General features: G+C 33.5%; 1 protein-coding gene across 1 annotated transcript in view; it reads right to left on the bottom strand.

The window, feature by feature from the left end:
* Positions 1–13,684, bottom strand: part of LOC123660340 (probable ATP-dependent RNA helicase DDX46) — a 30,825-nt gene extending 17,141 nt beyond the window's left edge. The window contains exons 1-13 of the mRNA XM_045595440.1: positions 13,485–13,684; positions 13,202–13,399; positions 12,781–12,928; positions 11,813–12,002; positions 11,092–11,189; positions 7,548–7,671; positions 6,975–7,144; positions 6,103–6,317; positions 4,643–4,877; positions 3,755–3,916; positions 2,929–3,048; positions 2,198–2,405; positions 141–303 (exon numbers count right to left, since the gene is read on the bottom strand). Coding sequence (XP_045451396.1) covers positions 141–303; positions 2,198–2,405; positions 2,929–3,048; positions 3,755–3,916; positions 4,643–4,877; positions 6,103–6,317; positions 6,975–7,144; positions 7,548–7,671; positions 11,092–11,189; positions 11,813–12,002; positions 12,781–12,928; positions 13,202–13,399; positions 13,485–13,498 — 2,045 coding nt within the window. The 5' untranslated portion in view covers positions 13,499–13,684. The remainder of the gene's footprint in view (positions 1–140; positions 304–2,197; positions 2,406–2,928; positions 3,049–3,754; positions 3,917–4,642; positions 4,878–6,102; positions 6,318–6,974; positions 7,145–7,547; positions 7,672–11,091; positions 11,190–11,812; positions 12,003–12,780; positions 12,929–13,201; positions 13,400–13,484) is intronic.
* Between the last annotated feature and the right edge of the window lie 667 nt (positions 13,685–14,351).

The raw sequence follows: 14,351 nt of genomic DNA, 5'->3' as shown, positions 1-14,351 counted from the left end.
ATTTTCAAACTGCATGGGGTAGATTTTTTTTCTGATTTTTCTCATGATAGTTACAATCAATCCTATCACCCCGTTTCGGCTTGGCGTTGAGTTTTGGGACACCCTGTATAAAGACTACCTGACCATAATAATTAACTCACCTATGAACATAATCCTCATAGTGGTTGGGGCAGTCATAGTTGACGACCAGCACCAGTTGCTTTACATCCAATCCCCTGGCTGCGACGCTGGTAGCCACCAGTAACTTCACCTTGCCCGACTTGAAGTCAACGATTGTCGAGTCCCTGTCGAATTGATCAATACCTGTAACAGGCCAGCATTAATATATATGTCGCTAATGATGTATTTTGTTTGGAGTTTAAGGGTACTGACCAAAGATGAATTAATTAAATCTTAAGTCTTCATTGGTGATAAACTTAGTTATGATTTTACGTTCATAATAAAATAGTTATCAAGAGTTATGTTGTATTTGTATCGAGTTAGACGCAGTTTTAGGAACGTCATAAAAAATCAAGAATGTATTATAATTATGTACGCGTTACAGTTTTACATTGCAATATTTTTTGTAATATTTGATTTACTTACTTTTTACAATGAGTATATATTCTTTGTGAAAATATATACTAATTACTTTTTATATATACTAATACTTTTAAGTAAATATATGTATATATGTCTATATATATATGCCTATGTCCAGCAGTGGACTGCAATAGGCTGAACTGACTCACTAAATATATGTATAACCCACATTATCAAAAGTTTACCAACAACAAGAAAACACTATACATAGCATTCAAAGATACAAACTTCTTCCTTTCCTTGTGATAAAATTTCAAACGTTTATCATACAATGATTCATCGTGAAATAAACAACGGGAAATCAATATTGGAAAGTTACCGTGTTTATTATTGTAGTTTATTTATTTATGTACACATCAATTGGAACACTTGACTAGTCCACACATTGTTAAAGATACTAGCTGGTACAAGCGACGTTGTCTGCGTTTAATTCGCAGTTAGTAGCATACAAATTTTCGATCCTTATAAGAATTTTTTTCACGATAACAGGTAGCATTTTTGCAAATGTAGAATAAATAAATAAATAAAAATAAATAAAGGGGCGCCAAATGGTCCGTAAAATAAATTGCTGGACATATTATATGGTTTTCGAATAGGGGGGCGCTAAAAAGCTATTGTGCCCCGGGCGCGAGTTACGCTCGCTACGTCATTGTATAACAGACTTTTTAAATGTTGGAATAAAAAGTAGAGAGGTAGAATAGTAGAGAGGTAGAATAGTAGAGAAGTAGAATAGTAGAGAAGTAGAGTAGTAGAATAATAGATAAGTAGAATAGTAGAGAAGTAGAATAGTAGAGAAGTGGAATAGTAGAGTAGTGTAGGTGTGTACCAAGTTTCAATACAATTAGGTTAGTGAGTTTTTGCGTAACAGAGTAACAAACATTCGTCCATCGACAGAAACTTTCACATTTATAATATTAGTAGGAATTATAACGACGTCTCTTGACGCACTTGTTATATATATTGAACTGATTTTATATTGACTATAAACAGTTAAATTTTAAAAGTAAATCTAAACAAACCATGTCAATTAGCAAACTATCGTGAAGACTATACAATATTATACCATTTGCGTGTTATTTTACGTAAAAATAAAATAAAAACGTCGTCATTGAAGTAGGCTTTTGAAGCACTACAGCACACGCAGGATATTTATTATAATAAAACTGTTATTATTGTGTTTGCTTAACAAGGAAATAAAAGTTAATACTTAATATTTACACTGGCGTGATAACAAACCATGAAAAATAAGACATGCTACATATATAATATAAATTCAAATTATTAGGGCCTGTCTGGTGATACGGCACATGTTTGGTTTTTGTGTAACTTTTGTGATTTTTCTGTGATTGAATTCAACAATTGGCACCTATTTTATAAGAGAAAATTCTAAAATATGGTTTATAACATGTATATATGTATAAAAATGCCAAATTAAACTAAGGTTTAAAAACTCTATATTATTTATTTTAATTTGTAAGTTAATCGGTTTTAAAATGGTGTGCCTCTCAGGCCTGTGCTATTTTTCCGTACTAAAAAATAACGTTATCTTTCTAGGGTTAATCTATTAAAATTCAATTAAATCACGAAAGCTTAAATAAATAAATTTAAAACTTACCACCGTGCAAACTCATGCAAGGATAGGATGCCTTCATGAGATCCTTTAAAAGACTGTCAGCGTTTTCTTGTTTATCCACGAACACAATTATACTGCCCATCTGACTGTAGAGACCCAATAGTTCCAAAAGCTTGAAGAATTTCGCTTCCTCTTCTAGAATAGCTACGTGTTGTTCTACCTCTTTGCATACGACACTGCGTCCACCAACCTTTACCAAAATAATTTAATAATTAGCAAAGTGTAGTACTATATCTTTTTTTTATATAACTAGGTCGGCAAACGACTCACCTGATGGTAAGCGATTACCGTAGCGTACAGACGTCTGCAACACCAGAAGCATCGCAAGTGCGTTGCCGACCCCATCCCTAGTTCCCCCAGGAGCTCTGGTCACCTTACTCACCAACAGGAACCCAACACTGCTTGAAAACAGTGTTACTTAGCTGTGATCTTCTGTAAGGTCGAGGTACTACCCCGGTCAGGTGGCTCCAAATTTTGAGCAGGAAATTTCCTGCTGTGCCCTACTTCGAATTGTAGTACTATATCATAGATAGATAGAATCACAACTGTTTTTATCAGATTAGTTCTAAATGTTCGAATTATTTTGATCTGAAAGCTTGGCTACAAAAAGTATAGCTACAATATTTGTAATTTAATTTAATCATGGTTGAATTTCAACTACTGGGCGACCACTAGTATAAAATATATATAATAATATCAATAATATAGATTACCTGAACTTCAATAGGTTTCTGCAATATCCTGCGAGCGAGCGCCTCCATCTGTCGCGGGAATGTCGCACTGAACATCACGGTCTGGCGGTCCGGACGTACATTGTCGATTATCTTCATCACCTGCGCAAATTAATAAATGGTAATTAAATTAATATGAATTATTAAAGACATCAATTTCAGACACTATCCCTGGCTAACAATTATTTCTAAAATTAATGATAATTGATTCTGACACCACACGGGACCACATGATAGCTTACAATACAACAGCATTAAAAACCACTTTATCTATACAGACGACATACAGATCCATGTATATTATATGACATATCGATAGATCGTTACAAAATTCTTAATGATGAGTGATTCATGAATATATACACATTTATGACAAGTGTCAAGTATGAGTCAAAGCAATCTCACAGAAATAGTGGAAGAGTTTTTGATGTGAAAATCCGTCACGCTTTGAGGTGAAAGGCTCGATCGGGTGAACTCGGAACCGCCGAGTGTACCCGAGCGAGAAAGATACTGACAGCTGCCTTTCGCTGTTGTGTCGCTGATTTTAGTATATTCAATTAATACGTAATAATTATCATTATTAATTTAATACTTATTATTAATAAGTAATAATAATTTTCACCACAACTGAAAGCCATTAAACCAATCACTCAATCAATCAATAAGTTTTAACTTCTGCCGTGCGTTCTTAAGCACACACTCACATTTTTTTTGTAGATTTGAGATATGAACGCGAAACTAACATTAAAACATAACAACACTGTACATATATGCATACAAAAAAAGGCAATAATAATAACATCAGTACCTGGGGCTCGAAACCCATGTCGAACATCCTGTCCGCCTCATCCAGGACAATGTAGGTAACTCTTCGTAAATTCGTGACACGCCCGGAGTTGGCCGCTAACATGTCTATCATACGTCCCGGTGTGCAGACTATCATCTCGGCACCGCGTTTCAATTCCGCTATCTATATAAAAAAGTAATAACGTAAAAAAAAACATACGTATTATAAATCTATAAAGAGAAAACGGAAGGATATCTTTGTTTATCTGTTATTCCTAAATTTTTAATTAAAAATATAATTTTGTTTGCAGGCAAACGAAGAAAAACCGACTTTAATTATATCGCCAAGTAATACAACGTAGGTAGACAAAAATATAGCCAGGTAAATACGCATTATCAAAGATTACTCCAAAAGCTGTAATCAGATCTCGATAAAATTTAAATATGACCACATGATAAACATCGGCTTTCGATTAAATTAAAAATCATCAAAATCGGTACACCCAGTAAAAGGTTATGCGGATTTTCGAGAGTTTCCCTCGATTTCTCTGGGATCCCATCATCAGATCCTGGTTTCCTTATCACGGTACCAAACATGGGATATCTCCTTTCCAACAAAAAAAAATTATCAAAATCGGTCCATAAACAACGGAGTTATCCCCGAACATACATAAAAAATAAAAAAACATATATATGGTCGAATTGAGTAACCTCCTTCTTTTTTTTTGAAGTGGTTAAAAAGCATACGTACCTACCTAACATTAGATGTATTTAAAACATTAAGTAGGTAGCGCAGAAGTAGAAATTACAGTCTAATAGAGTAAATGTAACAATAGTGATGGGTGTGAGCAAAATATCATCCTTGAGTATAAGTAACCTTATACAATTCTAATAAAACATTTTTACTCACTTGTTCCGAAATCCCAGTTCCACCATACACACAAACGACTCTTAATCCTAACGACTTAGCAAATTTCTTGATGTCCTTTCCTATCTGCATACAAAGCTCTCTAGTGGGCGTCATGATGAGAGATATTGGTCCATCCGTATCTTCCAGAGGCGGTTGGTCGAGAACGTGCCGGAACATTGGTAAGATAAATGCAAGGGTTTTACCAGAACCAGTCTTAGCGATTCCAATTAAATCTCTGAAACCAAATGGCAATATATGTTTTTAAGCTTTTACGGTCGCTATTAATACCTAAAAAACTTATAAACGCCTTACACTCAACGGCCCTCAGTAATTGTTTCCTCCCATGTCGGGGGTCCAGAAACAAAATACAAAGTCACAAACGCCCAGACCACGACAAACACTTGTATGGCATATTATGACAAATTAAATACTTTTAATTACATGGGTTTTATGATTGCATGCTATGTTCGAGGGCGAATCACCCGTAATCTTTTACTTTATTTTCGCATGTCTAAATAACTAGCAATTTCAGTAAAATGGGCAACTAACTTCTCATAATTTTATATCTATATAGATAGAGTAACTATAGTGCGTTCAAGGAAAGAAGATACCAGACGCCCATTAGCCCATTAGCGACGACGGAACAAACAAAATATAATCTATCTCTTTCTATCTTGTTTGTTTGCTATCTGCTGCACGGCTCTCGGCAAGGGACGGGCAAGATCAAATGAGACTATAGCTGGGTTTGAAAACATTCAGAAGACCCTTTGATTTTGCAGTTATTTATTCTTATTTAATTCCGTGTCTTGAAGCAATTCATAGAATATATAAATATAGATTCAAGAATTACTAATTATTTGTTTAGATAATGTAATTATATAAGATTTAATACTTTTTAAATAGTAATTACCAAAATATAAATTTATTTTACATGTTAAAAATTTGTGTAAGTAAACAAGGTTATAAAACCCTGCATTTGGTTTGATTACGTCTGGTATCTCCTTTCGTTGAACGTACTATAGACGCATAGTTTTGTGCATAGTTAACATAAAAAAAAATTGTGAGTGCTAGAAAATACCTATGCAATTTTAATTCGAAATAAAAACTAAAATTTTAACACAGATATTTTAGAATAATTTAAAAATGGAAAATCTAAGAAATTTACAGAAATAGGAGTATTTGTATAATTATTATAATCTCATATAAATCGTTAACCTTAAGATATATTTGTATGGACCCCATCCCCAGTTCCCCCCAGGAGCTCTGGTCACCTTAATAACCAACAGGAACACAATACTGCTTGAAAACAGTGTTATTTAGCTGCGATCTTCTGTAAGGTCGAGGTACCCCAGTCGGGCTGCTCCATATTTCAAGCAGGAAATTTTCTGCTGTGCCCTACCTCAGTTAGATTAAAGAAATTAAGATTTAATAAACTTAAACAGTTTAAAACATAGTTTTACCTGCCAGACATAATAGCAGGGATGGCCTGTGCTTGAATCGGTGTTGGTTTCTCAAAGCCTAACTTCTTTAATATATCTAATTCCTTTTTACTGATACCGCAATGAGCCCAGGTCCTTATTGGTTTAGGACAACCTTTGCCTTTAACTCTAATCCCTTCTAATTCTGTTCGATAGGCTTCAACTTCTTCTGGTGTCATTCTAGCTAATTCGCTTACCTAAAATTTTTTGTATAGTTAAATTCATGTTTTGAAGAATAGGGCATTAGTGAATTCAACAAATTAAAATATTATAGAAACAGTAATGAAAAGAGAATATTCTAATTCAGTGGCAAATAGACACTAATATGGAAAATAGAATGATCACACACAAAAATATTTTATATATATCTTTCAAGATATAGTGATAGAGTAAATTTTTAATAGAAGAGATATAAAACTTTGGAGTACATAAAGGACATCATCGTAATAAATAGACTATACTATCTGAGGAGTTAAACGGTATTGAAAGGCTTTTTTTTTTATATAATCTGAGGAGACAATCAATTAGCAAATGTTTATGTTAACTAAGTCTCGTCAACAATATGAGAAACAATATCTACCATCTATATTATTCACTTATTCAAATCTAAATATTATTTTGATACTTGGTCAGTGCAAAGCAACTAAAAGCAGCTTTCTAGCCATTATACTCTTGATAATGATAATTACACTAAGACTTTTTGAGACATGGGTTTACATTTTAAAATTTAATGTTATGTTTGTACAAATTAAGAACATCATTATAACAAAAATACAATATACAATAAGATTTTTTTGTTGAAAAAAGCTTAAAACAATTATTGTACAATTATTAAATAAAAACACATCATTTACCTCAGTATAAAATGATTTTCTAAACGGCATATAATCTAAACTAGCATGGTCTACTTTGGCAAGTTCCTTTCTTTGCTTAGATGCAAGGTTTGCGGCAGCATCTTTGATATCCTCTGTTTCCTCTTCTGATGAATATTCAAGACCATCTTGATTTTGTTCAATAAGTTCTCCTACAAAATAGATAAAGAAAATTTTATAAAACGTAAGAGAATATTATTGTTTATAAAACACTTTTTATGTACATATGCAGATTTTGTTTCACTTTGGACACATATTTTTGTGGAGCAGTTTAGAAGTCTAATTATTAGTTTGTACATAGTTTCAGTCTGTAAGCTCATAACTGAACTCTGTTGATAATTTTTTTTTTTTCAAAATGAAGTCTCTAGTAGGATTTCATCCTACATCGAGATTCTGGTAACACAATATACAACCACAAATGTCCAGATTGCGAAAAACTCTTATATAGCCAATATACCACAAGTGCAAAATCCATTGCTGAAACTGCTGTGCAAACCCGTTGTCATCATGAAGAGAAATAAGCATTACTTTATTAAAATCTTGTATTTTAGTTACCTTTATTTTTCTGTTCGGAAACTTTTTTCTTAGCTGTACCAGTTACAATCATGACGCCTGTACCTCCAGTAGTTGGTACACTTATACCCCGAGCTTGATCTATTTGATTTACTTTACGGACCTCCTACAAAATATACAGGCAAAAAAAATCATTTATTCTAAAACTAACTAAATTATGTCACATGGCAAAAAAGTATTTATGTATTTTAATAATTTTTATTTTGTTTAATATATTTACAATATTATTGTATTTACATTTCATCATAGTTATTGCTATAACAATTGTTTAATAATAATTATTATTTCATTGTTTAATTTGCCTACTGGACCGACAAACTACATAAGATTGCTGGTGTAGGCTAGATGAGGATTGCGGAAAACCGAGATCCCAACAAAAACATTTTCATGTAAAATGTTGCCAAGACGAGATCATATGGCTCGCTCTGTCAAAAAGTTATCAGATCTCATGTAAAGCCAAGCTTCTAACTCTACACGCCCAAACTCTACAAGCCCTAACTTCACAAACTCTACAAGCCCTAACTTCACAAACTCTACACTTTAGTCAAAGTATGTGGCTTGGCCGTTTCGTTACTACCGGCTGCCGATGTTGTTGATGACGACTGCTGGTGAGGTGGACTACTGCTGCTGGCGATGCTGCCCCCTGCCTCTTCATTTTGGCCCCGTCGCGGGAATATATATATATATATATATATTCTCTTTTTATTTTTATTTGTATTATATATCAATTATTATTCTTCTTTTTATTTTTTCTTTAATAGAACTATTGTACAACAGAAAAGTAATAAACAGTGAATAAATTTTTCACCTTCTACCACGGCGAAAAGTGTAGAGTTTGTGAATTTAGGGCTTGTAGAGTTAGGGCGTGTAGAATTAGAAGCTTGGCTCTACATGAGATCTGATAACTTTTTGACAATGCGAGCCATATGATCTCGTCTTGGCAACATTTTACATGAAAATGTTTTTGTTGGGATTTCACTTCTTTTTTTAAGTTGCTTATGACAATATTTTGGTATTTTGTTCATTTTCCCTTTCTTTGTTTTGGGGTGTATTTCTTGCAAATCAAAGGTGCCTTTTTTCATAGATCACTCTCTATCTTTGCCTTTTTTCTTTGTTGGTTTACTGTTTATAATAAGCGATAGATCAAGGCGATACTTGGCTTTTAGGCGATTATATTCGACTATAGCTGCCAGTTGTGCTTTAATACTACTAAAGTAAATATTTATCTAATAACCGATTTTTGTTTTTTATGTATTTTATTATTATTATTTATAACAAGGAGCAACAAGGAATCCCTATATCAATTTTCAGACCTCTAGCATCAAAATTTGCGGAAGTCTCATACAAAGTTCCATCGCCTAGTTTAAGGAGTTGGGGGGTAAAAGTTTCAAGTTTTAGAATTTTTTTATTGTTTATGTACTAATACTAGCTTACATACCAAATTTCAGCTTTCTGGGACTTCAGGAAGTACTCTAAGAATTTTGATGATCATCAGTGAGTGACGAAATCGGGGTTTTTTAGATATCAATAAAATCTAAAGTATAAGAGCTATGCAATTGAAACTTTATATAGTTAATAAGTTCACTATTGACATCATATCCCGAGAATTTTGTTTATCTAGTATAATCCGAACCCAAGTTATGAGGGTTCAAAAAAACGACGAAGCGCTTCGAGAAAAGATAGGTAGTGCTTTTCGTTTTTTTTTTTGGCTCGTCTTGGCGGGGGCACTACCGTGCCCCCAGATAAAGAACATTAATAACATGAAATTGACCGCAAACGACGAATACGGACAATACTCTCAATAAAAGTAATATGTGTATAATAAAACCGAACAAACACGAAACGTAAGAAAACTGCAAAGTGGACGAAAACTTAATAGTTTATACATATAATTATAGAAGAACGTTAAATAAGACGAAATCCACAGCAATAAATATATCAGAAAATTACTTTGCTGTCTTGAAAAAAAAAACCACTATAAGAGAACTTAATAACTATGTCAAACGAAGAAATACAAATATAGAAAAAACCAACTGGTTTATCTCCTTAAATACACAGACTCTATATTATCTTTTATAAATCACCAAATATTCACACCAAAAACTATTGTAATTAAGCTTTCACTCTAAATCAATAAATAATTTTTTTAAGATGAAATGTCAAAAATATTTGTCGATTTTTATTTTTTATGTATTTTTTATTATTATTATTATTTATAACAAGAAGTAACAAGGAGTCCCTATATCAATTTTCAGACTTCTAGCATCAAAATTTGCGGAAGTCTCATACAAACTTCCATCCCCTATTTTAAGGGGTTAGGGGGTAAAAGTTCCAAGTTTTAGAATTTTTTTGTTGTTTGTGTACTAATACTAGCTTACATACCAAATTTCAGCTTTCTGGGACTTCAGGAAGTACTCTAAGAATTTTGATGATCATCAGTGAGTGACGAAATCGGGGTTTTTTAGATACCAATAAAATCTAAAGTATAAGAGCTATGCAATTGAAACTTTATATAGTTAATAAGTCCACTATTGACATCATATCCTGAGAATTTTGTTTATCCGGTATAATCCAAACCCAAGTTATGAGGGTTCAAAAAAACGACGAAGCACCTCGAGAAAAGAGAGGTAGTGCTTTTCGTTTTTTTTTTTGGTTCGTCTTGGCGGGGGCACTACCGTGCCCCCAGATTTCTGGCGCGAACTTGGGAAGGCTTATATCTTTAAGTGGACTGCAATAGGCTGAACTAATTTGTACAAAAATTATTACATTTCATAATTAAAATGTATATAAACAGCTTTTTAGACTTTTTAACCGACTTCCAAAAAAGGAGGAGGTTCTCAATTCGACTGTATTTTTTTTTTTATGTATGTTACATCAGAACTTTTGCCCGTGTGGACCGATTTCGACAAATTTTGTTTTAATCGAAAGGTGGTGTATGCCAATTGGTCCCATTTAAATTTATTTGAGATCTAACAACTACTTTTCGAGTTATATCTAATAATGTGTTTTTACTTGACGCTATTTTCGTCGACCTACGTTGTATTATACCGCATAACTTTCTACTGGATATACCGATTTTGATAATTCTTTTTTTGTTGGAAAGGGGATATCTCTAGTTTGGTACCGTGATAAGGAAACTAGGATCTGATGATGGGATCCCAGAAGAATCGAGGGAAACTCTCGAAAATCCGTAATAACTTTTTACTGGGTGTACCGATTTTGATAATTTTTAATTTAATTGAAAGCTGATGTTTATCATGTGGTCACATATAAATTTTATCGAGATCTGATAACTACTTTTTGAGTAATCTTTAATAACGCATAGTTGCTTGACTATTTTTTCGTCGATCTACGTTGTATTACTTGTCGATGTAATTGAAGTCGGTTTTTTTTTGTTTGCGAGCAAACACAATTATTTAAACATTTGATTATAAAACTATAAATTTGAATTTATATCTTATACACTTCTTATGATTTCTTACCTGAACTGCCACTTTAATCTTTTCAGTAATTAGTTGATTCTTACCTGTTGCACTTCCTGCATATAGGCATCTAAGGGGTCAATTTCATCTTCTTCTTTTTTCTCTTCAACAATGGCCTTTTCTTTGGATTCACCTTCTTCACCTGGAAGTAATTGAATAAACATGATATTTATTAAGGTGTGTTTGTATATAAGTTTAGCTACAACTTACGCTTCAGCCTGTAATATCCCACTACTGGGCATAGGCCTCTTTCCCCGTGTAGGCGAAGGATCAGAGTTTAATCCATCACGCTGCTCCAATGCGGGTTGGCGGATATATTCCTTACTATGATTAACAATTGCTCTCAGGTGTACATGATAACAACCGGGACCGACGGCTTAACGTGCTCTCCGAGGCACGGTGGGGAGACCCACAATGACTGCAAAATACCCAGACCACTGCAAACACCTGTATGGCCAATACAAATGTTTGTCATGTGCGGGGATCGAACCCGCAACTGCCAGCACAACAGGCACAATCCGTGGCTGTGACCGTTGTGCCAACGCGGCGTAGCTACAACTTGTTCCATCGATATTTGTAATTGCTGTCTTAATAAAATAAACATCTGTCCAAATTTTAAATACATCAAAAACTGACTAAATGACAATTTAACAAGAATGAATAATAACCTAATTTAAAATGCTCAACATAAAACATCATATATATAATACATTACAAACATAGTATTATAAAAATAATAACAAGTTTTTTTCTATATTAACTCACCTTCATCACCTGAGTCATCTTCTAAAGACCACTTCTTTGCTGCAGGCACTTGTATATTAGTGACAATGCTTCCCTTTTGAACTTCTTTTTTAGCTGATTCAATTTCTTTACGTTTACGTTCTGCTCTCCACCGTTCAATGCGGTCACGTCTCTTTTGCATTTCCGCTTCTAAGCGACTTTGCTCTTCTTCCTAAATTTGAAATAATAAAAAATAATAATAAGTAAAAACGATTTACACTGTACCATCAGCAATTATAATACACATTAACTATAATTGAATAACTTTATGTAAATATATTTTATAATAGCTGCCCGGACAGACTTCGTTCTGTCAAAAGTTAAAAATGGCGTGAACTCATGTTTTTTGCCCATAGTCACCACGCTGGGCAGGCAGGTTGGTGACCACAGGGCTAGCTTTGTCGCACCGAAGATGCTGCTGCCCGTGTTCGGCCTGTGTATTTCAAAGCCAGCAGTTGGATGGTTATCCCGTTCTCGGTCGGCTTTTTCAGTTCCTATGTGGTAGTGGAACTGTGTTGTCCCTTAGTTGCCTCTTACGACACCCTCAGAAAGAGAGGGGGTGGCTATATTCTTTACTGCCGTAGCTACACAGCTTAATCTATCTATATAAATAAAAATGAATGTTGCTAAGCGCATAACTTTAGAATGGCTCAACCAATTCGGCCAATTTATTTTTTTATATGTTCCTTAATGCTGTGCTGTGTAATGCTAATGTTTCCGGCCAAAGATGGGCAGCAGCGTCTTCAGTGGGACAAAGCCAGCCCTGTGGTCACCAACCCGCCTACCCAGCATGGTGACTATGGGCAACACACATGAGTTTGCACCATGATGTTTGGCGCGAACTTGTAGAGGCCTATGTCAAGCAGTAGATTGCGACAGGCTGAAGTAATGAAATATATTATATATTGCTATCTAATAAGACTTGTAAAATTACTAGCCAGTTACATTACCTTATCAACTGTACCGGGATTATATTCTGAAGATTCAGACTTAATAGCCTTTTCCTTTGATTTTGATCTCTCCCTCTCTTTTTCTCTGTCTGGAGACTTCTTCCTTGATTTACTACTTGAACCATTTCTTTTGTCATCTCTCTTATCACTATGACAAAAAAAAAGACAATTAAAAACAAAATAGTATCAAAAGATTTGGAAACATCAAAGTTTAAGTTAGTTAAAATTCTTATCTATTTGATATAATTATGCAGCCCAATAATATTATCTGTCCTAATTAAAAAAAAAAAAAACTTAAATGCTAAATTCATATTTTATTTAATGGAATCGAAAAATAGAATTCAATAAGAATTTTAAAACGGTTTGGGATAGACTAGTTTTTGAACAAAATATTCAAATATATAATGAAAATACAAAAAACCTTTTGCGATCCCTGTCTCTGTCTCGATCCCTGCTACGGTCTCGCTTTGAATCTCGGTCCCTGCTACGACTGCGCTTCCTTTTCGAAGATTTAGAACTTCTATCTCTATTCCTAGACGGCGAACGCCGACGTTTTCGGTCTGGTGTCGCTGATCGACTACGAGAACGTTTACGATCTCGATCTCTGTCCCTATCTCTCCTGCAACCGAAAAATTTGTTTTTGTTTAGCAACGTTACTTATACAATAATAATCGAAAAAAGAAACAAACATTTTTTTAACCTACCCACTTCTAACCATGATTAGAACAGTTAATAACGCGACTTGAATGACACAGATGGGTAATTGTTAAATAATTACTCTTAAATTATTAACATATCTTATATATATTAAATTTGAGGTCATTTGTCATAAAATATTAAATATTTACATAAGCCACTCATTAAATAGCACAATACACATGTCAATTGTCATGTCACAAGTAACTAAACTAATGCTGTAGTTTTTATTAATTTATTGAGAGCTGGATTCGAGTCTTTCGCTCTAAAAAAAAACAATAATATTACATATATACAATCATATATATACAATTATATATACATAATTTATAAACAAAATCTTCTACACTTTATATTTTTCCTTTATTATATCTTCTTTATTGACGAGCATTAAAACTTGAATATGGGTTTAAAAAATCTCAGATTGGCTATCAGATTTCTTCTGGGCGGCGGGGAATATTTATTTTATTTTCTGAACAAATCAAAAAGAAGCCAGGATTAATCTATGTAACTTCAATGACTCGTATGTAAAAGTAATGTGACTATCTATATTCTATATACTATCAATCGATTGACCTATACGGCCGAGGAGATGTTTTGTTATGACATTGTCACGTTAACTATCGTCCGTGGTAATCTTAAGCTGGCGGGGGGGGGGGGGCACCTCAGTTTTTTATTAATTATGTTTTGCCATTCCCATTGTTCGTCAATTTATTGTTCTTCATTGTTCGATCATAATTTTTTCTTCGTTTTTAGTTTCTTTTTAATTTTCAAAAATTGACTAAATTTAGAACTATATAAGCTTCTTGAGAAAATAATGTTTTTTTTTTAAATACTCTATGACTATTAATTCATTGTTCGATTTAAAAAAAAAG

The sequence above is a fragment of the Melitaea cinxia genome, chromosome 15 (genome assembly GCF_905220565.1).
Source record: "Melitaea cinxia chromosome 15, ilMelCinx1.1, whole genome shotgun sequence".
Taxonomy (NCBI): Eukaryota; Metazoa; Arthropoda; class Insecta; order Lepidoptera; family Nymphalidae; genus Melitaea; species Melitaea cinxia.
Note: the sequence above shows the minus strand (reverse complement) of the source record. Positions and strands in the feature narration are given on the sequence as shown.